This window comes from Pleurodeles waltl, chromosome 1_2 (genome assembly GCF_031143425.1).
Source record: "Pleurodeles waltl isolate 20211129_DDA chromosome 1_2, aPleWal1.hap1.20221129, whole genome shotgun sequence".
In the NCBI taxonomy this organism is placed as follows: Eukaryota; Metazoa; Chordata; class Amphibia; order Caudata; family Salamandridae; genus Pleurodeles; species Pleurodeles waltl.
In genome coordinates this window covers 706,458,971-706,484,883 of record NC_090437.1, presented here as the reverse complement: position 1 = coordinate 706,484,883, position 25,913 = coordinate 706,458,971, and the positions used below count along the sequence as shown (strand labels likewise).

General features: G+C 41.7%; 1 protein-coding gene across 3 annotated transcripts in view; it reads right to left on the bottom strand.

Moving 5' to 3' along the window:
- Nucleotides 1–25,913, bottom strand: part of TMEM131L (transmembrane 131 like) — a 522,596-nt gene that overhangs the window by 222,307 nt on the left and 274,376 nt on the right. For all 3 annotated transcript variants that reach the window (XM_069242819.1, XM_069242836.1, XM_069242829.1), the window contains exons 10-12: nt 25,534–25,592; nt 21,410–21,518; nt 5,061–5,166 (exon numbers count right to left, since the gene is read on the bottom strand). In XM_069242819.1, the coding sequence (XP_069098920.1) occupies nt 5,061–5,166; nt 21,410–21,518; nt 25,534–25,592 (274 nt within the window). The remainder of the gene's footprint in view (nt 1–5,060; nt 5,167–21,409; nt 21,519–25,533; nt 25,593–25,913) is intronic.

Sequence of the window (25,913 nt, the reverse complement as noted above, 5' to 3'; positions counted from 1 at the left end):
CCAGGAGAAACAATACAAGAGTGGTGGGGATCCCAGAGCGTATGGAAGGCCCTAGCAGATCTCTTCATATAGGACTAGGTTTGAACTCAAGACAAAAAGGCTGTCCAACTTTTATTCGGTAGAAAGGGCGCATATGATGCTGGGCCCTCCGCTGAAACCAGGGGCCCCACCGTGAACGATTCTCAATAGGATCTTAAACCACAGGGACCGCAACACCATTCTGCTGGCGGCCAGGTCTCACAACGATTTACACCAGGACAATGCCATCATTTGCTTCTTTCCGAACTCATTCCCCAGGTGCAGCGCCAACAGAAAAACTTTGACGACGTGAAGAAAGCATTAAGGGCCAAGGAGGTGAAATAAATGATGTTACCTTGAAAGCTGTGGGTGGTGGTGGACGCTCCTAATGGGTGCCCCGGGAGCCGGTCCGGTCAACAATGCGCTCCACCGTTCAAGTTAACCGCACAGGCGGCGGCTCACCTACACTACTAGATGATCTGTTTAGGGTGACAGGGGCTCTGCAAGTTGGGGTGGTGGGTAGTTCTGAACCCACAATGCAGAGTTGTTGGTGGCGGGAAGGGTGGGGTTGGTAACTGTTCTAGTGTTATTGTTTATGACACACTGACACACAGTGTTTTCCTTGAGCCTAGTTTTTGGGCAGAATGGGTTCACACTGCAGTCCTGGGGGGGGGGTCCCAGCAGCCAGAAGGGATAGGGTGCCTCTGGGACTGCATCCCCTGTTCCAGCTTTGCAATAGTTCTATATGATGCATGGCTCAGCACGGAATCTGACCATTTGGTCCTGGAACACCAATGTTTTAGGAAGTGAAATAAAAAGCACCTTAGTACTACAGTATTTAAGACGTCACGCCCCAGACATCGTCATATTACTGGAAACACACCTCCGAGGTAGCTACTACAAAGCACTCAAAGTTTGGCTATATCCTCAGGGTGCAGGCTGAGTACGCCACTTGTTAAAAAGTCGATGGCCCTCACCCCACACCGGACATGGCATGACACCAATGGACGAAATGTGGCACTGTTGGGAACATAGGAGGGAACAACTCTAAACATCTGTTCAATATATGTGCGCGCACACCTCCATGAAACAATTCTTCTAGATGTGGGTGACTAGCTATTGGCCCTGCACAAAGGATTCAGATTTTAGGGGAATTTCAACTCACTCATGGACACCAGAGTATATAAATCCGGGAGTTTGGATGACAGGAGGGAAGGCAGACCGCTGCCTCAATTTACAAGTGCACTGGGCCTAGTTGACCTATGGAGGGAGAGCAATCCACTGGCACAACACTACGCATACTACTCCGCTGCTAACAAGAGTTTCTCCTGTATAAATTACATCTTCACGCTGAGTAGTCATGCCTCCCTGTTCAGAGAGGCAATCCATCATGCAAGGGGAATCTCCGACAATTCCCCGGTAGGGATCATGTTGAAGGGCCCCTTGCGAGTCTTTGCTGCCGCCACGGTTGGACACCTGGAGACTGCGTGATGGAGAAATACAGGGCAAATTGCGGGAGGGAGCGGATTTGTACTTTAAAGAAACCAGGGGTCAGTACTATTGGCATGCAACCTATGGGAGGCATTTAAAACAGTAATAAGGGGCCAGGCTAAGGCATTAGTTGGAGCCACAAAAAAAAAAAAAAAGACACAAGGCTGAATTGCATCACCTTAGAAAACATAGACCAGTTAGTAGAGGTAGCTCTCACCATAGGAGCTCCACAGGATCGTAATAAATTGCAATTATGCAGGCAGGATCTGACAGCCCTGGCAGAAAGCCAGGCCCGAGTCCATGCCTTAGCAGTATAGCGGTGCCTGTATGATGTGGGCAAAAAAGCCAGTAAACTGCTGGCTCGGCAAAAAGCCAGGGAACACTCCTGGGTACTCCAGGTAAACAATGAAGAGGGAATGCCACAAACAACTGGCAAAGTTATAGGGGAGACCTTTGCTATGTACTACGTGGGGGCTCTATGCCTCTTAGACAAAGATGTCCCCAACGGACTGTGCCGATTTCCTGAGAGATATTCCTCTGCAGGAACTCAATGGGGAGGACAGGGAAGCTATGGAGAAAGATATGACAGAAGAGGAGTTGGCACGGGCCCTGCAAGATCTGCAGTCTGAGAAGGCCCAGTGATCTAATGGGCTACCCATTGAAATGTACAAAGGGATGACCAGCATGATTGCCAGACCATTGTTGGCAATGCTCCAGGAGGACTGTGAAGAGGGTTGCCTCCTGATAGACCAGAGAACTGCGACAATAGTTGTCCTTCATAAGGAAGGCAAACCACTGACAGACTGCAGCTCCTATAGGTCCATATCCTTATTAAATATGGAGGCTAAGGTTTTGGCTAAAGCCTTGGCTAATAGACTATGGGGGATCACCGCCTCCCTGGTCCACCCAGACCAGTTGGGCTTAATGCCCAACAGGAGCACGAGGCTTAATTTCCACCCCCTTTATGGGGTGCTTCATTTGACAGCTGGCCACCAGACGGTGCCGACAGTTCTGATTGCCTTAGACGTCAAAACAGCATTTGATTGCCTGTAGTAGAACTACGTTTGCTACTCTGGAACAAATGGGATTTGGGCCGCTGTTCTGCACGTGACCTAGGTTGCTTCATAGCTTTCTTACGGCAAGGATAAGGGTCCACAGAGTGGTTTCTTGCAAGTTCAAGTTGCACAGGGGCACCCATCAGGACTGCCCTTTATCCCCTATGCTTTTTGCTCTGGCGCTGGAGCCATTGGCAGCATGGATTCATCAGGACCCTTTGGTCCAGGGGATCTGGGCCCTGGGAGGATAGGAAGAGTGAATTTAATTATACGCAGAAGACATACTTATGTATCACGGCCTTCCCTCGCCATTGGCAGGCTTATACAGATATCTGGCATCACTGGGGACCCCTCTGGCTACACTATAAATTGGTCTAAACACCAGTGTCTTTCCTCTTTCAGGCATTTGTCCTCACCTGCCACAGGATTGAGAGACACCAGTGGATACTGCTGGCTTCCATTATTTAGGTATTTACGTGACGCGCGATCCCCAAGAGTTTCTGCGTAGGAATGTGGCTCCCCAGCTGGGGGATGTTGCTCACTGACAATCTTCCGTTAACTTAAATGGGCAAAGCGGCCTTCTATAAAATGATGAGACTACCACAGTTTCTTTACTTCTTGCAGATCACGCCCTATAAGATATCCCAGGAAATCTTAAGGAAAATAGAGAATGAGGTTTGCACGCTCCTGTGGAACAGGGCTGCTCCGAGAATAGCTCGGTCAAATTGCAAAAAGGGGTCTACGAGGGGGGTCTGGCAATTGCTCACATCAAACTATACCATGGGGCATCATATCTCCTCATAATCAATGATTGGGTATTCGTACAGCAACAGGCTCCAGTCTACAGACTCAACAGAAGTGTAATGGGTAGGGCCGGTCCTGAGACCTTACTGCCTGACTACATCACACTCTGGCAGAGGTCAGGGCCTGAAAGTTAGCATACAACTATCTGGGTTGGAAAGGGAAACTTACAGGCCTCTCCCTATTCTGGCATAGCGACCTAATGGGGCGGTAGGAGGGCTACAGGGGGGTTTGAAAATGGGAACTATAGGGATCGTGATTCTGGGGGACATATGGAGAAGGCAGACTATAGCCAGCGTAGCGACCCTTTGCACAGAATATGATTTTGCTGCAACTGAACACTACAGATACCTGCAGCTGTGCCGTGCCCTGAGGAGACATATCCAAGAGGGGGAAACACCTACCAATGACCTCCCCACTGGAGGACAGAATACTCACTTAACCTATTCCCCAAAAGGGGATCTCACTAATCTACAAAACATTGATAAACAACTCTCCGGAACGGCTGAACAGACTGAAGGAGGCATGGGAGGGAGACCTGGGAGCCATGGGGGATGAGGAATGGGAGGAGGCGCAAGGAGGGGGCCCAGGGACATTTCTATTACAGCCAAATTCAGACTTGTTCAGTTAAAAATATTACATAGGTCATACAACTCCAGAACGCTACTATATAAAATTGGGAAAGCGATACATCCACTGTGTCCAAGAGGCTGTATTGAAGAAGGCACGTTCATGCACACTTTATGGGGGTGCCCCCACATCAAAGAACACTGGTCCAACATTGCTCGGGTGATGTCCCAGGTCTCCACTTTGGAGATGCCACTGGATCCCAGGTGGTTACTACTGGTATAGCACTATGTGAGGATTTTGTTGGTCAATTGTGTAATGTGTAGAAAAGGACTTTTGATTAGTTGATCTGCAACTTCTATGATACATTATAAACTGAACAGCGTGTACCCTTTCTTTTTGTTTAATAAAAAGATTTTAAAAAATAAAAAATAAATGTATATCTGAGGTGTAATTTCCTAGCTACAAGTTTATCAGAATTACACTAAATGGCCTCAAGTCTTCATTTATGAACAGTAGGGTACGTTTTCCAGAACAGTCTGAACTTTTATTTGTGGCACCTTGGGATAGTAAATCTTTGCCAGTACATGTTCATCAATCCAAAACTGACTATTTGGAGTTTGACTTGTGATAAATAACTATGAGGCCGACAGATCCCCACCTCTGAAATCAATAACACTTTTCATTCTAAAATAATTTAAAATTCTCAAGTGATTTAATTAAGCAAATGATATATGGGGCGTGCCTTCAAGAATGCAAATACCCATTAACTCAAACCAATGAAGCACTCAAAAGGATGAAATGCATTGGTAAAACTCAAACTAAAGCTATGAACATGTTTTTTCTTGTCTCCTTTCCCAATGCTGGTAGGGTGTTTTGCGAGCTTATAACACACAGGTGCTTCTTAAGAGAGAATATTTATGATGGATGGTATACCCCAATTGCTTACCAATACCTGAATGGCTTAAACAACAGTATTTGGCCACTAAACAAATGAAGCTGCACATTACAATTGTCAGTACCCGATCAAGCAAGAGACAATCAACTCAGGTGTGATTAAACTGGACCATCAGTTTCCTCTATTTATATTTCATAAAAATACTTTAGCAAATCCGCTGCAATACGTACCCTTCATTCACTTGAGAGGAAAAACAAGCCTGAAGTGCTGTAGATCCACTCAAAAGATTCATCCTGATGTCTCCCAAGCAGTGAGCTTTATGTTCACGCGTTGCAGCTGGCAAAAGCAAACAGACTGTTAAGAGGAATATCTCTATAACATTTCTCCTTGGCAATTTCCCAATTTTCAAGCACCACACAATGATGTAAACTAATGCCGCCTTATTGAAGATAAGCATTCTCTTAGTTCTCATTTATTTAATGGCATTTATTAGATGTTTGCAGCAATTATCAAAGGGTGCAAGAATGGTATATACATAAGTGAAAATTAATAAATGGAACTAGAAGGCTTGGAAATATTTCATGCATACTTGAAGAAAAATGTTAACACCAATTAAACAGCACTGCACATTTATCTTTGTATTACAAGTACTTTTGGAAAAGTGTAGGCAGACATCCCACCCAATTTATTAAAAATGCTTCTTTTCTTGTTCACGGTTGCCAGTATCTGCTGGCAAAGAGTCAAAATTTCTGGTTTGGATGAGTCATGAAGTGATCAAAGCAAGTTTTGTCACACTGCAGGAAAACCTTTCACAACTGCTTGGGATCTAGTTCACAGTCTTGGCAATGACTTTCAACATCCTGAGGGCTCCTTCAAAAGCATGTTGTTGTCCATTGCTCATCCTCAAAGAACACGAAAGAAAGAATCTTTGTTCATTCCTGCTCCTGCTTGTTTGCGTAGCAACTTGAACAATCGAGGTCTCCAGGGGAGTGGCAATCAGAGAACTTTCACCTCACTGGTTAGAATTTGGTAATACATATAACTGTTCCCCCCCCCCCGATAAAAGGCCTTGACAGCAATGATGCAGCAGACACTGTTTAATTGCCAAAGTAGAGTAATTACCCAAAAATATTTTCATAAAGATACACTTTCTTTACTAAAAGGCAACAAAGCACCATGAGTAAGGGATTACAAGTATCTCTGTTTCAGTATTTTTCAATTACTGATCAACAAGAGACATTTAAATATGTATGTAGGCAACTACACCATTTGAGAAAAAAACATTATATATATGGAAAATGTCGCTTACCCAGTGTACATTTGTTCATGGCATGTTCCGCTGCAGATTCACATGCTATGCATATCCTTCTGCCATCTAGTGATGGGCTCGGAGTATTACAAGTTGTTTTTCTTCAAAGAAGTATTTTCGAGTCACGGGATTGAGTGACTCCTCTTCTTCGGCTCCATTGTGCACGGGCATCGACTCCATGTTAGATTGTTTTCCCACAGAGGGTAAGGTAGGAGTGATAGAGTATAAAGAAAAGAGATGTCCATACTAATGGAATGTTAAATATATATCAACATATGTACAAATGTTGTCAACAAACGACTACAGGCTGCCGGGGAGGTGAGAGGGTGCATGTGAATCTGCAGTGGAACATGCCACGAACAGATGTACACTGGGTGAGTGACATTTTCCATTCAATTGCATGTGTAGCTGTAGATACACATGCTGTGCATAGACTACAAAGCAGTTAGTCCTCCCATAAAAGCGGTGGTCAGCCTGTAGGAGTTGAAGTTGTTTGAAATAATGTTCTGAGTACAGCTTGACCTACTGTGGCTTGCTGTGTTGCTAAAACATCTACACAATAGTGTTTAGTAAATGTATGTGGTGTTGACCAAGTAGCTGCTCTACATATTTCAGCCACTGGTATGTTTCCTAAAAAAGCCATTGTAGCACCTTTTTTTCTTGTGGAATGTGCTTTAGGGGTAACTAAGAGTTGTCTTTTGGCTTTAACGTAGCATGTTTGGATACATCTTACTATTCATCTTGCTAATCCTTGTTTTGAAATGGGGTTACCAGTATGAGGTTTTTGAAAGGCTACAAACAGCTGTTTACTTTTCCTGAATGGTTTTGTTCTATCTATATAGTACATTAGTGCTCTTTTAATGTCTAATGTATGTAGAGCTCTTTCTGCCACAGAATCTGGCTGTGGGAAGAAGACTGGTAGTTCCACTGTTTTGATTGATATGAAAAGGTGATACCACTTTTGGAAGAAATTTAGGGTTAGTTCATAGTACAACTTTATGTTTGTGTACTTGTATGAACGGTTCTTCAATAGTGAAAGCTTGAATTTCACTGACTCTTCGCACTGATGTAATTGCGACTAGGAAGGCAACCTTCCATGTTAAGAATTGCATTTGACATGAGTGCATAGGTTCAAATGGAGGGCCCATAAGTCATGTAAGCACTATGTTTAAATTCCAAGAAGGAACTCAAGGTGTTCTGGGTGGAATGATGCGTTTTAAGCCTTCCATGAAGGCTTTAATAACAGGAACTCTAAATAAAGAGCTGTGCTGTGCATTTTGCAAATATGCTGAAATTGCAGTAAGATGTATTTTTATGGAAGAGAATACTACATTTGATTTTTGTAAATGAAGTAAATAGCATACAATGTCTTGTATTGATGCTGTAAGAGGGGCAATCTGTTTAGATTGACAATATACAAACTTTTTCCATCTGTTAGCATAGCATTGTCTAGTAGTGGGTTTTCTTGCTTGTTTAATGACTGCAATACATTCTGATGGTAGTTGTAAATACCCAAACTCTATGATTTCAGCAGCCAAATCACCAGATTGAGTATATTGGGATTTGGGTGTCTGTGATGCTATTAATTGTGTTTGACCAATGACTTTGTGTTTCACCACTGCGCATATTAGTTGCTCAATGTTCACCAGTAGCACATTATATGTTTTGTTCAGTGTAGCTGCCTATTGGCTTTAACATGGAGTTAGCCATTATATTCTGTATTCAGCTTAGCTGCCTATTGGCTTTGACATGGCATTAGCCATTACATTCTGTATTCTGCCTATTGGCTTTTACATGCTGTATTTAGTTTAGCTGCCTATTGGCTTTGACATGGCATTAGCCATTACTTTCTGTATTCAGTTTAGCTGCCTATTGGCTTTGACATTGCATTAGCCATTACATTTTGTATTCAGTTCAGCTGCCTATTGGCTTTGACATGCTGTATTCAGTTTAGCTGCCTATTGTCTTTGACATGATATTAGACATTACATTTTGTATTCAGTTCAGCTGCCTATTGGCTTTGACATGATATTAGACATTACATTTTGTATTTAGCTCAGCTACCTATTGGCTTTGACATGATATTAGACATTACATTTGATATTTAGGTTAGCTGCCTATTGGCTTTGACATGACATTAGACATTACATTTGATATTTAGGTTAGCTGCCTATTGGCTTTAACGTGGAGTTAGACATTGCAGTTGAAACATCGCAGATGCCTGTATTCTTCCAAGCTGTGTTTTTCCACAAGATGAACCAAGCTGTTTTCTTCACACCAGACTAGACCTGATAAGAGAGAGTACATTTGGTGTTTTCCTTTCTGCTCAGCCTTGGGAATAGGAGAAGTCTAGGAGATCAGGCCAGTCTCCAAAGGCTTGCGTAGTTTTCCAGAGTCTGAGAGGAGGGGGCACACTTTTGTAAGGATGACTCTGGGCTACAGTGAGTTAGATTCAAATCTGCTTTACTTCAGGCTGGAGCTAGACGTCAGTTGCCAGTCTCCCGTTTGGGTAGATAATCTCTTTCTCGCAGTTGACCGGAGTCATCAACTTGCAGACCCCAGAAAGATGAAGCTGAATATTTAGGCCCTGCCGCCTTGCTCAAATGGTGATGAATTTGACTTTTATGCTTTGCTTTGAATATAATATATATTTGCTGTGTACATTGCAACTGAGAAGTACTGTAATATATTTTGCTTTCATTGCTGCGACTACTTTTACTCTTTTGAACGTGTGCTTGAAATCTACTAATTCGTCTCTCAAGAAATTGTGGGTGGGGAGAATTAACAATAAAGGTCTTCTTTGAACTCAGAAGTGAATTCCAGAGAGGTTCTGTAAGCTCTGATATGAGATATGTAGGAAAGCAGAACAGTGTCTGATCTGTCCTTTGTTTTGTGTCAACAGGTCTGGTCTGTTTGGTAGTTTGGAGTGTGGTACTACGATAGGTCTAATAATGCTGTGTACCACGGTTGACGAGCCCATGTTGGCACTATGAGTATCATATTGAGTGTGTTTTGATGCAATTTGTTGACTACAAATGGAATGAGTGGGAGAGGGGGGGGGAAGCGTAAGCAAATATCCCTGACCAATTGATCCATAGAGCATTGCCCTTGGATAGGGGATGTGGGTGTCTGGATGCAAAGTTTTGGCATTTTGCGTTTTCGCTTGTGGCGAACAGATCAATGTTTGGTGTTCCCCAATGTCGAAAGTATTTTTGAAGTACTTGAGGGTGAATCTCCCACTCATGTTTTTGCTGTTGATTTCTGCTGAGAACATCTGTCGGTTGGTTGTGTATCCCTGGAATGTATTGTGCTACCAGGTGAATTTGGTTGTGTATGGCCCATTTCCAAATTTTTTGAGCTAGGAGGGAGAGTTGGGACGAATGAGTCCCTCTTTGCTTGCTTAGGTAATACATGGTGGTCATGTTGTCTGTTTTGATTAGGACATTCTTTTGTTTGAGAAGAGGTTGAAAAGCTTTTAGTGCTAGGGAGACAGCTAACAGCTCTAAGTGATTTATGTGTAGCTGTTTGTGTTGGTCATTCCATTGTCATTGGATGTTGTGATTGTTGAGGTGAGCTCCCCAGCCAATCATTGATGCATCTGTTGTAATTATGGTCCGAGGCACAGGGTCTTGAAAAGGCCGCCCCTTGCTTAGATTTGTGGAATTCCACCATTGAAGGGACATGTATGTTTGGCGGTCTATCAACACTAGATCTTGAAGTTGACCGTGTGCCTATGACCATTGTTGTGCAAGGCATTGTTGTAAGGGCCGCATGTTTAGTCTTGCATGTGGGACGATTGCAATACATGATGCCATCATCCCTAATATTTTCACGACAAGTCTGACAGTGTACTGTTGACCTGTGTGTATCTGTGCGATTATGTTTTGGTATGCTTGTATTCTTTGCATATTTGGACTTGCTAGCGCTTTGAGTATTTAGAACTGCACATAAATATTGGTGTATTTGTGCAGGTTGTAGTTGCGACTTTTGGTAATTTATTAAGAACCCGAGCGTGTGCAGAGTTTGTATTACGTAATGCCATGGTTTTGACATTGCGTATGACTGTTTGATTTTATCAGCCAATCGTCTAGATATGGAAAGACATGTATATGTTGTCTGCTTAGGAAGGCTGCGACTACTGCTAGGCACTTTGTGAATACCCTTGGAGCTGTTGTTATTCCGAAGGGTAACACTTTGAACTGATAGTGCTTTCCTTGAATGACAAACCTGAGAAATGTTCTGTGCGCTGGATGGATGGGTATATGAAAATACGCATCCTTGAGGTCTAATGTTGCCATGAAATCGTGTTTTTGGAGTAGTGGGATAACATCCTGGAGAATTACCATGTGAAAGTGTTCTGACAGGATGTAAAGGTTGAGGGTCCTGAGATCTAATATTGGCCTTAGGGTGCCATCCTTTTTGGGAATCAGGAAGTACAGTGAGTAAACTCTACTTGATTTTGTGGCACTGGTTCTACTGCTTCTTTGAGTAATAGAGATTTGACTTCTTCCTGTAACAGACTGATGTGTTCTGTGGATAGTTTGTGTGGTTTGGGTGGAATGATTGGGGGAGTTTGTATCAATTCTAGGCAATAACCATTGTGGATAACTGATAGTACCCAATTGTCTGTGGTAATGTTTTGCCAATTGGTGTGGAACGTTTGTAGTCTTCCTCCCACAGAGGATGTGTGGAGTGGAAGGGAATGAAACAAGTCACTGTTTAGTGTGTTGTGAGGTTTATTTAGGTGTTTGATATTTCCCTCTACCTCAGTGGTACTGCCCTCTATATGTGCTTTTAAAACCACCTTTTTGGAACTGAGGTTGGTAGGCTTGTTTTGGCTGTGATGTTGATGTGGACTGCCTCTGCAGTGTGAGCCCTAAATCCACCTCTAAACTGAGGTTTCCGAAAGGAGCCCCTGTATTGTGTGGAGTATAGTGCACCCATAGCCTTTGCGGTGTCTGAATCCTTACGCAGTTTTTCAATTGCAGTGGCCACTTCTGGGCCGAAAAGGTGTTTTTTGTTTAATGGCATATTCAACACCGCTTGTTCGATTTCGGGTTTGAACCCCAAGGACCTGAGCCATGCATGCCTCCTGATTGTTACAGCAGTGTTGACGCTCCTGGCAGCTGTGTCTGCTGAGTCTAGGGCAGACCTAATCTGATTATTGGTGATGGCTTGCCCTTCCTCCACTATCTGCTGTGCCCTCTTTTGATGTACCTTGGGGAGATGCTGAATTATATCTTTCATCTCATCCCAATGGGCCCTGTCGTATCTAGCCAACAATGTCTGTGAGTTGGCTATTCTCCATTGGTTGGCTGCCTGGGATGCCACTCTCTTCCCTGCAGCATCAAATTTCCTACTCTTTGTCTGGTGGGGGTGCATCACCTGACGACTGAGTTTGCCCTCTTCCTGGCAGTGCTTACCACTACTGAGTCCGGAGGGAGTTGCTGAGTTATAAAGACAGGATCAGAGGGATGTGGCTTGTATTTTTTTTCTACCCTGGGAGTTATTTTTCTTGCTTTAACAGGCTTGCTAAATATTTGATCAGCATGTTTTAACATGCCCGGGAGCATAGGGAGCGACTGGTATGATGTATGCGTGGAGGAGAGTGTATTAAACAAAAATCATCCTCCAACGGTTCAGTGTGCATGGTGATACTATGGCATGCTGCAGCCCTAGCTAGTACTTGATTGCACCCTGTACTATCCTCAGGCGGTGAAGGCTTACAGGGATAGCAGTCTGGGTTGTTGTCGGGAATGGGATCTGGATCATAAAGAGCCCATGGGTCTACATTATCTTGTTGCGAGTCAAACGAATGTGATGGTGACTGCATTGGTGTAGGACTGGTAGGAGAGATATGCAGGTGTGGAGAGTGAGGAGGAGAATGAGGGGGAGAAAATTGAGGAGGTGGTGGTCTCTCCTTTGGCACTTTAGCTGGAGGCTGTGTAGGTTTTAAAGGAGGTGCTGTTAATATTCTGCCAGTTTCTTTGTGGATATGAATCCTGGTTTGCTATTCGTCCATCACTTCAAGTATTGGCTGTCCTTGGGTGTCCTCCTCAGAAGTCTTATGGCTTTCTTTGAGTGTTTTAGAAAGTCAATTTTCCTCAGTGTAACATGCTCTTTTCGGCTCCGAAGCTGGCTTTTTCAGTATCGAAAAAGATGTTGTGGATGGTCTCGACTCCAAAAGTGATTTTTGAAATTTTTACTCAGAAGAGCGGTGTTTGCTCGAGTCGGACACAGAGCCTTTCGTCAACTCCGATGGTTTCGGAGGAGTGGCCTTTTTCAGTGCTGAACAGGCGGTTTGGTCACCGGTGTCTTTCTCCGGGTCGAGCCATAGCCTTCCGGCATTGGCGTACCTAAGGCCTTGTATTTCAGTCTTGATGGTACAGGGGCAGGCGTACTCACGTGTTGTCCTGCAGTGACTGGTCTGTCTTCCTTGGATTCCTGGTTGGATTCGGAACCTCGAACGGAGTCTGATGTTTGCATGATCTCCTCCTCTTCAACGTCGAGATGTTCGGAGCTTTTGAACGCCATCTCGAGCCTTCGTGCTCTTCTTTCCCGAAGTGTCTTTTTTGATCGGAAGGATCAGCAGGCCTCACAATTCTCTTCCCGATGATCCAGGGAAAAGCAAAGATTATAAACGAGGTGTTGATCTGTATAAGGAAATTTGGCGTGGCACCGAGGACAGAATCGGAATGGAGTCCGATCCATGAGGCTTCCACGCGGTCCGCCCGACCAGGATCGAGTTGGGTGCACCCACCCCAAAGGGCGAGTAGAGATGTCTGTTCCGATGGTACGGAAGTGTCGATAGAAGATGTAATGCGATCGATACAATACCGACGAAAAATTAAGCGTTTTCCGAATCCAACTATCAGAGCGAAAGGAAACACCTCCGAACCCGATGGCAGAAAGAAAACAATCTAACAAGGAATCGATGCCCATGCGCAATGCAGCCGAAGAGGAGTCGTCACTCAATCCTGTGACTCGAAAGCACTTCTTCGAAGAAAAACAACTTGTGACACTCCGAGCCCAACACTAGATGGCAGAAGTATATGCACAGCATGTGTATCTGCACCTACACATGCCATCGAACATATACATATATATACATACACATAAATATATATATATATATACACACATACACACACACACACACATATATATATATATATATATACACACACACATACACACACATATATATATATGTTCCTCTGGGTACAAAAGGCACGCTCAAACCACTACTTTTGCTGAAATTAATTAAGGCCTGTGATTAAGGCTACGGACGAAACGCATTGGGAGAAACCACACAGGCAAAAAACTTTAATTGCAGCAACAGCAGTGGTTTGAGTCTGCCCTTTGTACCCCGAGGAACGTGTGTGTTTACCTTGAGGGCTGGCAGAGCCCTACTCGGACCACATCATCATCGGCCTCGGATCTCCGGATTCTTCATAGGTGGGTGTGGGGAGATATATGCGCGCGCACACACACACACGTCAACAAATATTACGGTAAGAGAACACTATTTGCACTTCTAAAGGGTTTTCTTGAGTATTTTAATGTACAAAATTGATGTTTCAATGCTAAAAAAAAAAAAAAAAAAAAGTACGATCCGCGAAAAGCATCAAGTAGTGAGGTTTCCCCTTTCTATTCATAGTGTGAGTATTAAGTCAGGCAATCTGATTAATTGGAATTATGTTCTTCAAAGACGTGTACTATTGACATAGAAAAGTGATTAAAAGTTGCTTTACAGGCATTAATACAAGCACCTGCGATAGTCCTAAGTTAGATGAGGCTGACTCTTTGTAAACACATTTACCCAGTCTCTGGACGCATCTTCAGCATTTGAGAGCTAAAGCTAGCCTGAGCAACAAGTGCCAGTTCTGTGGCAACAAAGGCACCTTAGACCACATACACAAAAATAGAATTACGTACATATCATTACCACCACATTAGTATAGAAAAATACTTATGATAACTAAACATTGGTACAAATCACAAATACTTCGAGCTGACAAGCAATACAAAGCAAACCACCACTGAAATGTGTGAATGTTACAAGTGGGCATTAAGACTGTGAAGGAGCCAGTGTTTTGGGGAGCAGTCTTTGCCAGCCAACGTAATGGGAAAACTGAAATAAAGTGCCGACGGAAGTTAATACAATAGCAAGTGCAAATGTCTGAATGGAATCCTGCACTTCATTTTGTCACATAGGGAAATTATTTAATAACATTTTTTGTACTTTAAATTATGATTTAATAGATTAAGTATTACAATATGCAATAAACAAAAATTGACTTGATTAAAAAAAATTGTTACTGCAATGGGCCATAAGAGACTAAAGCGGAGAGCCTAAACTTCAAACACCAGCATCATTTGCAGCAGGAAGAGGGCGGCCTTGCCACAACTGCAGTTGGAGGAACATAAAGTGTACAGACTGCTCACGAAGCACGGGATGTGGCTGGGCTGGGCCTAGACTCTTGGTTCTGGCTCTCATGGGCCATAAGATTCAGAACCTTTGCTGGTGTTAACGCCATGTCTAAATTAGAGTAATGGGCAACAGGAAGGTGAGTGCCTCTGCCAGCTCTACAGAACCTAATCCCACGGTCTCTATAGAGTCATTTCTTACTATGGCTATGACCACATTAAACACCAAAATCGAATCGGTTGAAGAGAGCTGGGGGCTGCGAGGAAGTCTCTTGTCACCTCTTCTCAGCCCTTGTCAAAGGTCATCAATCAATCAATCTTGGAAGGGGCGGAGTCTCTCTGGAGGTTACTAGGGAAAGGAATGGGTGCAAGATACCCAGCCACCAAAAGCGGTGTGTTCTAAAGGGGGAATTAGATATCTCTTCCAGTAGAGATGGTGGTCTGACCATTAATGACCATTAATGACCTGTGCGTTTGGATGACATTGTCTCTCCACCTACCAAACGGAAGAAGCCCAGCCCCCCGGAACTTGGGTATGATCAAGATGAAAGGCTCCAAATCAAATGGACCTGAGAAGGTCATCCCTCAGAAGCGTAAGACACAGGTAGTTGAGAAGAGAGGGTTGGGGGATACAACAGGACTCCAAGAATTGTAGGGTAACTGTCTGGACAGAGCTTCTGTTGGGGCTATCTTAGAGAAAGCACTCAAACCTCTAGTGGATATACTGAATGTTATTGTTTCTTCCTTAAAACATATTTTGGAGTCCTTGAAATGCAATACATTACCTATTCGAAATGTGGAGGCGGACACAGAGACTCGTTTCTTGTTCCACCAGCAGAATGTTATGTGATGGTACAGAAAAATGGCTGATCAATCTAGACCTAGAGGTCCCACTCAGTCAACAGATACCCCCACAGATCAGCCAGACAACAGTGGGTAGATCCCTGTTAAACCTATAACTATATCCTCAGGAAATTATGGGAGAGTGGGGCTCTGGGAGTGAAGGGTTGCAGAGGTTTGAGCCTGATCGTTCTTCCAAGGGAAGGAACCTACAAGTCTTGCAACTCCCGCAACACTGCACCCCTTACGTAATTATGTTAAAAAAATGTCTCTGCATTGTCTAACAAAACTACAGAGCAGGAATACCAACTGAAAAACATTGGTTTTCTAGTTGAAAACTTCAATGTGTGGGGGAGAGGGGTGAGGAGAAATAAAGAGTTTTGTTTGGAGCACCATCATTGGAGTGAGGAGGGTACAGTGGGGATGCCATAGTAAGAAATGTCTCACTGGTGACTGTGGTGGTAAAGTTCAGAAACCCTGATCAGGTAGCACGGATATTGGAACAGTTCAGAACCGTGCAGGACGGTGATTTTAACATCCAGGTTGTTCATCTGGGATACTTTTATCAGCCCAGTCAAGCCAAGTATAGTCAGCTAGGGGAACCTCTTAAATTCTCTGTCCCTACTCAGAATCGTTAGAGCCCCTTTTGGAAAGGGTAGATTGACAAAGGGCGAGAGACTGGTTTTTCACCCCAGAGCAATATTTCCTCAGGCGCTAAAATGATCAAACATAGAAATAATTCCCCTCACTATCAACTAGTGATGCTAATGTGAACGGTAGTCTGATAATCCTACTGGTTAATTTTTAATCACAACAATTTTTTGAGATCTAATGTTGAGATCATACAAGCCCTAGCCAAGGTTATTGAAGAGATGGTATGCAATATGGTTAAGGAATACATGATTTTGTGGGGTGGGGATTTTATTGTCTCCCTCTGTGCTGTAGGGGTTGATAAGGTCTGTAGAATATTTTGTGAGGATAACAGCAATTACTCTCACTTTATTCATAATCCCTATGGGGATAAGTTATATAATCTTATGAGGATTTCTGATTTATCACTAACAAGTAATTACACCGTCCCTGATATAACCTTTACTGGGAGGGGGCGTGGTTCAGTTATCCATCATATAATGATGTCAAGGTCATGGCTGCATAAAATGGGTGCCTTTCAGGTAATTCTCAGTGGTTTAATCGATCATAACCCACTGGTCATAACAATCCATAATGTTATTTTTTTTTAATGTTTGTTTTTTTAAAGTAGCTTACAGAAAATGGTATCTGCTGTCGAATACCATAGGAATAAAGGTGTGCTATGTAAATGGCAAAAGTGGATACAAAGGCTCTCTTATCTTACGTAGTTGGTAAGAATCTGACAAATCTTGAAGTTTGTTTAAATACGGAATTACCACCAGCCCAAGTTTTGGGAGCTTTTGCAGCTATCTGTGTGGCCGTAAGGGTGTATTTAACTCTTCCAACTCAATTTGATCGAATCAACCTAGCGCTGAAGCATATATGCTAATTAGAAAATGATTAATAGTGTTTATGTGTTTATAATAATGAAAAGTTTGTAGAGAAATTATTCGTAGAGAAAATAATGTGCACGTTTGAAAATGTGCCCTCGGGCATGTCAGCCACTTATACGAGATTGTACTCATATTACTGAAACTGTATGAAATAATGAAAAATGTATAAGAATAATGTAGTAATATGTCATATTGAAATGTATAATCTATGTGTTACATTAACTTGCAGTGATAACTGAAATTATGGCCTAGTCTTTCTAGGCCTCGCACACAAAGAGCTGAAATATTTAATGCGTTGCAAGAAGCTAGATGGATGACCTGTCCTTGAGCCACAAAGTTGCTTAGCTAGAATTTTCTGCAATGTACTGGCGGACAGGAGATGAAGAAGACAATTTGATAAAATTATGTGTAGAGTAGGCTAAATATACTTTCCCAGGACTTGAACAATGGACGCACTGACTGAAGAGGAACATGCACCAATTTCGATACCTGAAGAGCCTGATGATGAGGACATCGCATAGCGGACCAATCCGCGTCTTGTGAAGGACTAATATTAAAATTTGTAGATTTGGTAAACAAATACTATAGGTTAAAGTCATATTTGCTGACTGACCGACCAATTGAGAATTAAGGGGATGGACTGGGAGACCCTAATAAAAAGTCATGACAAGAGGCTAAAATATCAGATGTGAGAGAACTAAAGCAGATGCGAAGGGAGACGATGACGTCAGGAGACGCTGTTCGAGATTCTGTCGTTGGGCTCATACTCTTGAGAGCCTGTAGTGTAGCTGATTGATTGAATGACCTGAAGACGAAGACTGACCTTGTTGCTGATCTATTCTGTGGATAGGTAGCTATGAAAATGTGACTCACTAATTGTGCCTTTTCTTCTAGGTACCAACTGCGCCGATTATAGATTCTCACTTAGAAAGATGTTTTCCAAATTCATGTTTTCTCTAAATTGCTTTGCATGAAGTCCCATGTGCTAATGCTAATCTTGGTTAGCTACGTTTGTTAGGGTGACGTTGACAGTGACAAATGACTGACGAGCTATCTGCTGAACTCTTCTATTGATGCTAGAATTCTTCTCTTGGCTTATGTAGCAGTACGCAAGCATATGTTTTCTTCGAGTTTTGATGTGATCATGTTATTGACGTTTCATTAATGAACTAATAATTGAGCTGATTGAATAAAGTTTAATCTAACAGATGATTTAGTATTGTAATCAATAGGGAAATACAAATTGTTTAACACTTTACTGAGTTGTGGTTATTTGTGAATAGTTGGGTTTAGACGTTGTCAATTAACTATTGATGGTTGGTTATGCTGATTATTAATATTGGTAGTCACTACATGACTAGGATATTCCATGCGATCCAAAAGGTTCATCGACCTATACGCGCCCCCTTGTAAGTTTACTTACTAAGCACCAGGCGAGCTAGCACTAGTAAAGTGGTTAGACAAAACAAGTACACATGCTCATGCTAATCTTATACGGGTGCTAAAGGCCACACCAAGGAATCAGACAGAAGTTACAAGGTTAGAGCCCAGTATAGGAAGGCAATCTCATTAAGGAAATAGATGATTAGAGAAGAGGCATGGGAGAAATTAGTGGTTGCCTCAGCCATAAATGTTGGGGCTCAATTTGGAAAGTAGTTAATAATCCCTTTTTTAGCCTGGCCTCAAACAAGGGTGTTGAGGTTCACATCCCAGAGCACAGCTGGATTACTCACTTTACAAAGATGTATTCTTGTAATATGGAAGAGTGCAAAAACACGGTCTCAAACGGTTTTGATAATCTCATTAGTGAGGGATTGGATATACATGCAAGTGAGGTGATATTGGCAATTAATGGCTTATCCCCTAATAAGGGCCCCGGACCAGACGGTCTCCCAGTCGATCTTTTTAAGAACAATTTAGAACTATGTCTGCCAATTTTGGGTAAATGTTTTCAGAGCTGCTCTAAGTACCATTCCTTCTTCAACATGGTCCAAAGCCACTACTGTTCCAATTTTCAAAAAGGGCATCCAGAATGGTCCTGCATGCTAGCGCCCTATTTCCTTGATTGATGCCACTGCAAAAATATTTGGGAGAATCCTTTTGGATCGCCTGGAAGCATGGGCTTTTGACAAAAGTATAATTTCAGAGTCAAAGTATGGTTTCCAGAAGTCAGTGGGGACAGTTGACCAATGTCTGAATCTCCACTTGTTCAGAGAAAAGTATGTGGGGCCTAAGCAAGGGTGTTTATATCTGGCATTTATGGATCTAACGGCGGTGTTTGATAATGTTGTTAGAAGTAAATTATGGGCAATGCTGATTAATAAAGGAGTAAACCCAAAGATAGTTATGTCTGCCGGCACAATTTCGAAGTAATGTGGAGGCTAAGATCAGATATGGGCAACAGGAGGAATGAACTAGTTCCTTCAAGGTTGAGGAAGGGTCAGACAAGGATGTGTTCTGCCCCCCTTTCTGTTCACATTTTATATAAACGGCTTACAGGAAGCCTTAATTGATGAAAAGGCAGACCCTCCCCTAAGATTACTGTCAGACCACAATCGGTTCTAATGTATGCAGACAATTGTGTCCTTATGGCCAGAACCAGAAGGGGCCTTCAAAAATTGCTAAATAAATTTGTGGAGTTAACGACTGCACTGGGTTTGACCACCAACAAAGCAAAATCTTATACCACGTTTGTGGCCGCCTGGGAAGTAGAGTGCCTGAGTTTTATATCGATGGCACGCACTTGAACTGTGTGAACACATTCATGTATCTATAACAATGAGTGTAAATGGAATGACCTTAGAGACCTTAGAGAAATCAAGAACACGCAATGCAACCAGGTGGTGGCAGCTTTGCGCAAACGTATTACTAAATAGGGTTGTGCCCCACTAGAGCCTATTACACTATCTGTAAGGCAAGGCTGACATCAATTGCTAGATATGGTGCTGGGGTGTGGGGATATACAGGTGCACCATCGTTAAATAAGTGAAAATAATTTTTTGAGAAGCTTACCTTCCCTTCCTCCAAAGTGTACCCGCCACTATTCCACATGAGGAATTGGGACTCCCTTTTATTGAGGAGTTGATCAAGTTAGCCCCCTTATCTCTCTGGATGTCTGTTTGGATTAGACCGGAACTGGCCCTTTCTCAGTCACTGTTCACAGACAGTATAAGACTGCACGGAGTACAGGTGTATGTGGGTTATGTATGTTAAAGAAACCCTGGGCAGACTTAATAGATCAGACCTATTTCTTAATCCTAGGTCTATAACCAAACAGGACTCTATAGTGGTAACAAAGGAATTTTGTGAAAAAATGGTTGATGATAGATGAAGGGGTAACCAGACGAAATGTAAGGTGGCAGCTTATTTTCCTCTATGTACTACGCCAAAAATTGAACCCTATCTGTTTGTAGTCCCACAGCACCACAGATTTCATCTGATGAGGTTTCGTCTGGGGATGGCTCACTTTTTGGTGGCTTTCCCACCAAAGGTATATCGCCACAGGGATCTTATACCCTGTCCATGCGATGCCCGTTTGGAGCAATCACAAATGCACACGTTTTTATTTTGTAAATTATACAAAGAGCAAAGAACGGCTTTTTTTTTTATTCCAACTCTTTTCTTAGGCTATTAAATATAAGATGTGCAAGGAAGCAATTTTTCTATCTGCAGCTACTACAATCCAATATGGTATGCATGGTTAGCTACCTTTTTATTGCTTCCGCAATAAAAGAGAGGAAAAGGTGGGGATCTGACTCTTAAATGTATGAAACTTTTGCTGGATATCTGCAGTCCATAATATTTGTTTAATCTTAATTTGAATCACTGAACAATTTTAACAGACATAACGGTTTATAATGTTTTTTAAACTTATGTAACTTTTCTGATGATGTATTTATCTGGATTTTTCTTTTATTAATTTTTGTAATGTGTTTGTATGTTCTTTCATGGCTATTTTTAAAAGATCTGAACCAAGATTATGACTGACTATATATGTATAGCACCTCTCTATATTGCAAAGAGTTTTTTGACCTTGTAAAAAATGGGGAGGACAACTACAGACTAGTGAAAGAAAACGGTTTAAAAAATGTGTACACAGCACCTTTATTACACATTTGCTGGCCCTCGTTTAAGATGCGCTCTTAATCTGCTAGCTGTATCTGACTGAAAAGGCCACTGCGACTACAAAGGCAATCTACTTTAATATCTTCACAAATCACCCCCTGCTCTCCATTCATTCCTGATAGGATTTTTTTCTTAATCAAACTTCACGGCTACCAATCACTGTAATGTACAAGGTGGCAAAGAATAGAAAATAGTGTGAAGGGAACCAACATCGATTCCATCTTTATGCACATTAGTTTTCACTTTGCAACTGTGATAACGTATTGAGCAATTAAGTTGTACCGAACAGAACTTGATCAGGAAAAATGTTGTCCCTGTCCACATCCCCCCCTCAAGAGTAAAAAGCACATACCTCCACATGTAATTGAAGCAACCTTTGTGAAGTTGGATGCTGAACTAAGGAGCAGTACTGGTTCGGACTGGACAGACAGAAATTCATGATGTAGAACACTGTGTATGTCCTGCAACCAAGAGAGTGAAAAAAACAATTATCCTTGTGGGGCAACAGAACCAACAGAAATAAACTAAATAAGAGCAACTAGGCCCTTAAAATGTCCTCATTACATCATAAACATTTATTAGATGCTTGCACTATAAAAAAGCCTGTCAAATAAAAAAAAGTTTGTAACATTCATCATCCAAAAACATTTTTAAAATGTTTTTAAATCTCAGCACAGTGGTACTTCGTAATTTTCTTTTAAAAATGCAATTAAGTAGAAGTTTGAATCAAATTTTACTAGGTTGCTACAGACAACTTTAATACTGCTTAAAATATTAAATTCTTAACTGTCTAATGTATGCAAAATTTCAAAAGTTACAGCGATGCTTTCATTGTAGGTTCTAGTCCCAATCGAAGCAATTACAATCAGAGTTTACACAGGTTACTTTCTGCTTCAGCAATTTTACACGGCATCTTTATCTACTTCTTTCAAAATGTTATTTACACACAGAAGATAAAGATACAGAAGTGAGTGTTAATCTGCACCCAATGAAGGAAAAATGCCATGCTCTCCTTAGTGTATTTTCATAACCTGCTCTTTGCCTTTGATTACTCAATACAGAAGTCACTATCAAAGGATTCTTGCGTTCCCACCCAGAAGTACATACTTTGGCTCAGCCAGCTTGGTAACACCAGTGTTATGCTTTGTATATTTGTATTGCCACCCCACATATAATTCATGAACTGAGGATTGGTTTGGCCTTGACGATGATGCCACGGACAGCATACCTAGCTGGTGCTTCATGTGTTACTTGCTGTGTCACCCAAAACAGTGAAGCATGCCTTTTTTTTTTTTTATCATTTGCAATACATACTCCATATATGCTCTTACTCTGTTGTAGCTCTTGCCTCCACCACGTCTGCTGCAATACAATTCCAAGAATCCCCCTAGCCTAATGATGGGGAAAGGCATGTCTGCGTTATGCTGAACTTGCATCTTAACCACTGTAGCCTTTTATTTGCCTTCTGCTCGGACCTATTACTTACTGCTGAAGCTACACAATGTGACTCACGGGATGGTTGACTTTTTTAGAAACTTTCTAAGGACAGCACCGATTGCTGGGTTTCAACTCCACTATGGAAGCATGGAAGAGGCCATTATTACATCTTTGCTGGCCCTACACTCAGATGCAGTCTTAATCTGTTAGCTGTATGCGACTGAAAAGGCAACTGTCTGACTAGAAAGAGAAGGTCCCATAATATCGCCACAATCCAGTCCCATGCTCACCATTCAATACTGATAGCAAGTTTTCCAAACCAAACACCTCTGCTACCAATCACTTTAATGTAGAAGGTGGTAAAGAATAAAAAATAGTGTTAAGAACGCCAATAAATGAAAGCATTTGGAAATGAAAGTGGATCAAGCAGCCAATGAACGGCTACCCTTCATCCCCTAGGTGATACATTTTTTAGGAGGCACATTAGTGCAGTTATTCGTACACAGGAAGCATTTCTCAGTAATGCAGACCACAAAAAAAGGTACTGCTATGAAATTGTAGATAAAACGGTTGTGAATGCTGCTTGGGTTTTGCCATTGAAACAGACTTCAACTGAATGATTATTCAGGTTTAAGTGACATCAACCAAAAAACAGGGTTAAAGTGGTGTCCACAGGCTAATACAGCATACCTCTAGCTATACAAATATCCAAGATACGGATAGGAATATCACTTATCTAGAAAACACTGTGGCGGACCAAATGCCACATAATACCACACAAATCAACTTTAATACCTAGCAGGAAATCGGGCAACCTTCACAAGCGTCCTACAATTAAAAAAAAACGCTTACTCTTGCAGTGAAAGGTAACAGGGGTCCATATAGTTGCTTATATGATGGCCAAAATGTTGACAATGGTAAAGTTCCACTGACTCCCACCCTAATGGCTTATTGCAGAGAACCATTCCCTTGGCCAAAGGCACAGGTACTGCAAGGTAAACGTGCATGACTCACCAGTGGGAAATCAGAGTCCTTATGCAAGGGGTGCCACCACCCTTACAGATGGTCATATTTGCACTGCAGAGCAAGACTTTGAAAATGCCCTGGTTGCTCCTTGTTAAAGAGCTTTTGAGTCACTATGGAGGCATGGAGTATGGTGCACGAAACAATGTTTCTTTTGGAAACTCCATGCTCATCATCAGAGCTGTAACTGGCTGCAAGATTACAAAATCATCTGTGAATAAAGTCTCTGATTCCCAACCGTGACAACAGCATAACCGGTAGGCTTAGAGCTGCCTGGAATCTTTCTTCTCCTTGCTGCTCTCCCAAGGCAGCCACAAACATTAAACCTGCAGGATACAGCAAGGTTCAAGAGGAAGACCTTCCCTGTTTACAGGTCGTGAAATACACTTAGGTTTTAAACCTCTGCCCTTATTCTTGTCACCTAGAATTGACTATCATACTTCGCAATCTCCCACAACAGCTTTAATTCTATACTTGGGTATCTTCTGTAATGAAGGAAAACATTTACATTACAAACTAATTTCCAGGAGTAGGTCACATTCGCTAAAGGGAAAAAATGTTGTAAGTCCAACAGTATGAACGCACGTATTCTTAGAGTCAGAGGCAAATGACCTGCCCTTGAAATCAAGACAGCTAACTGAAGAGGGGGCCAAAACAGACTTCACAATTTCACAATACAAGAGTGTGGACCTTTAACATCTACTGCAGAGCACACAAAAACTAAGGCGAACATATCCCATTCATTTTACTGAAAACAACTTGCTTCTTGAGTGGCTGCAGGATAAAAAAAGCAGGGCTCATCGACTCCCATGCTGCTGTTCTGTTCAAACTGTATCATTAGCCATTTAAGTATACCCCATACAAAACTGAAGCACATTTGCTCAAATCATAAAGGAACCTAATTTGTAGGCTGATACTCCAATTCATACCTCCTTACTGGTCTAAAACCATTTTTCATTCACAAAACATGGTATAATTGTACTCTATTTTCACTGAAAACTATTTGTAAATACCTATAGTGAAGTAATCCGATACAAGGTAAAATCACTTATTGGAATGCACCACATCCTCGACAAATATCCGAGACATCACACCGGACCACCTTACCTTCCTCTTTAATGCATTACTCAGCACAGGGGCCCAAATTTAATGTAATATCAAAAAGGTTAGAACGTTTTTTAAATTGCATTGTTTCATATAACACACTTTGTCGTTAGTACCAAAATCATTTACACCACCTTTTTGTTGCCCATGTGTGGACGACACACATGGGCAGCAAAAAGGTGGTGTAAATGATTTTGGTACTAACGACAAAGTGGGTTATATAAAACAATGCAATTTAAAAAAAGTTCTAACCTTTTTGATAATTGCTGCTTAAGCAAGGTTTACATTGCTAAATAAGCAAGATATATTTAACACGTGTTTCCTAGTAGCTGTATTTTTCTTCTCAGCTCACCAGAACAAACAGATTTTAGGAGGGAGATGGATAATGGATTATATCCCTGGGACAGGCATGTAGTTTACATAACAATAGTCATGCCAAATGCACACATGTATCCATAATGTAAGAATTGAGAAAACATTTATATTCCATGTAGCAGGGGCCTTCAAGCACGTTGGAGTATCTTCTAACCATTGTTAATTTTATTACAAGTGAGTTTTCCTTAATGTGCGCCAAAGCTCACAAACTGTGTGTGAAAGGTACAATGTCAATCTCTGTGGAGGGGAGTGACCAATAAGAATGTCCTCAAATATATTAGAATTTTAAGATGCAACCTCTTCTTATCAATATATTTGGTAGAAATAAGAAACACTCAAAGCTGGAAGCTCTGTTCACTAAGATACAGATAACAAATATGTTCAAATATACTTTCACGACAAAGTAAAAGGAGAAGCGTGAGTTTAATATGAAGGCATTGTTAGCTGAACTATTTAATTGATTTTACAGAACACATTTCTTAAACTTCTTGGCATATCACTAATTACTGCTCCAATGAAACAAATGTCTACAATTACCTGTAGGTGTACTAGATAGTTCCCTGAATTCAATATGTAAATATTTACAGTAGAGCCATCTGTTCAAAAGAAAGATAAAATTAGATAAAATCAAAAGATGTAGGTCTTAACATTAGCTTAGGCACGCAACAGGCAAATTTACAAAAAAACGAAGATGCCAATTTTCAAACAAAACCTCGAAGTAAAAAGAAAAAGTAGTGTAAAGGAGCTTGCAAGCCAAGTAAATCCATAACCGATCTCCAAAGATAAATATATAACCAGCATCACTATAAATGTAAATGTATGTACATGAACAAGTTTACACATGCTTGAAAACCGTAATCAAGGCCCGCCCTCTGCAATACCATCTAAAAATATTTAACGATAAAAAACAATATTGA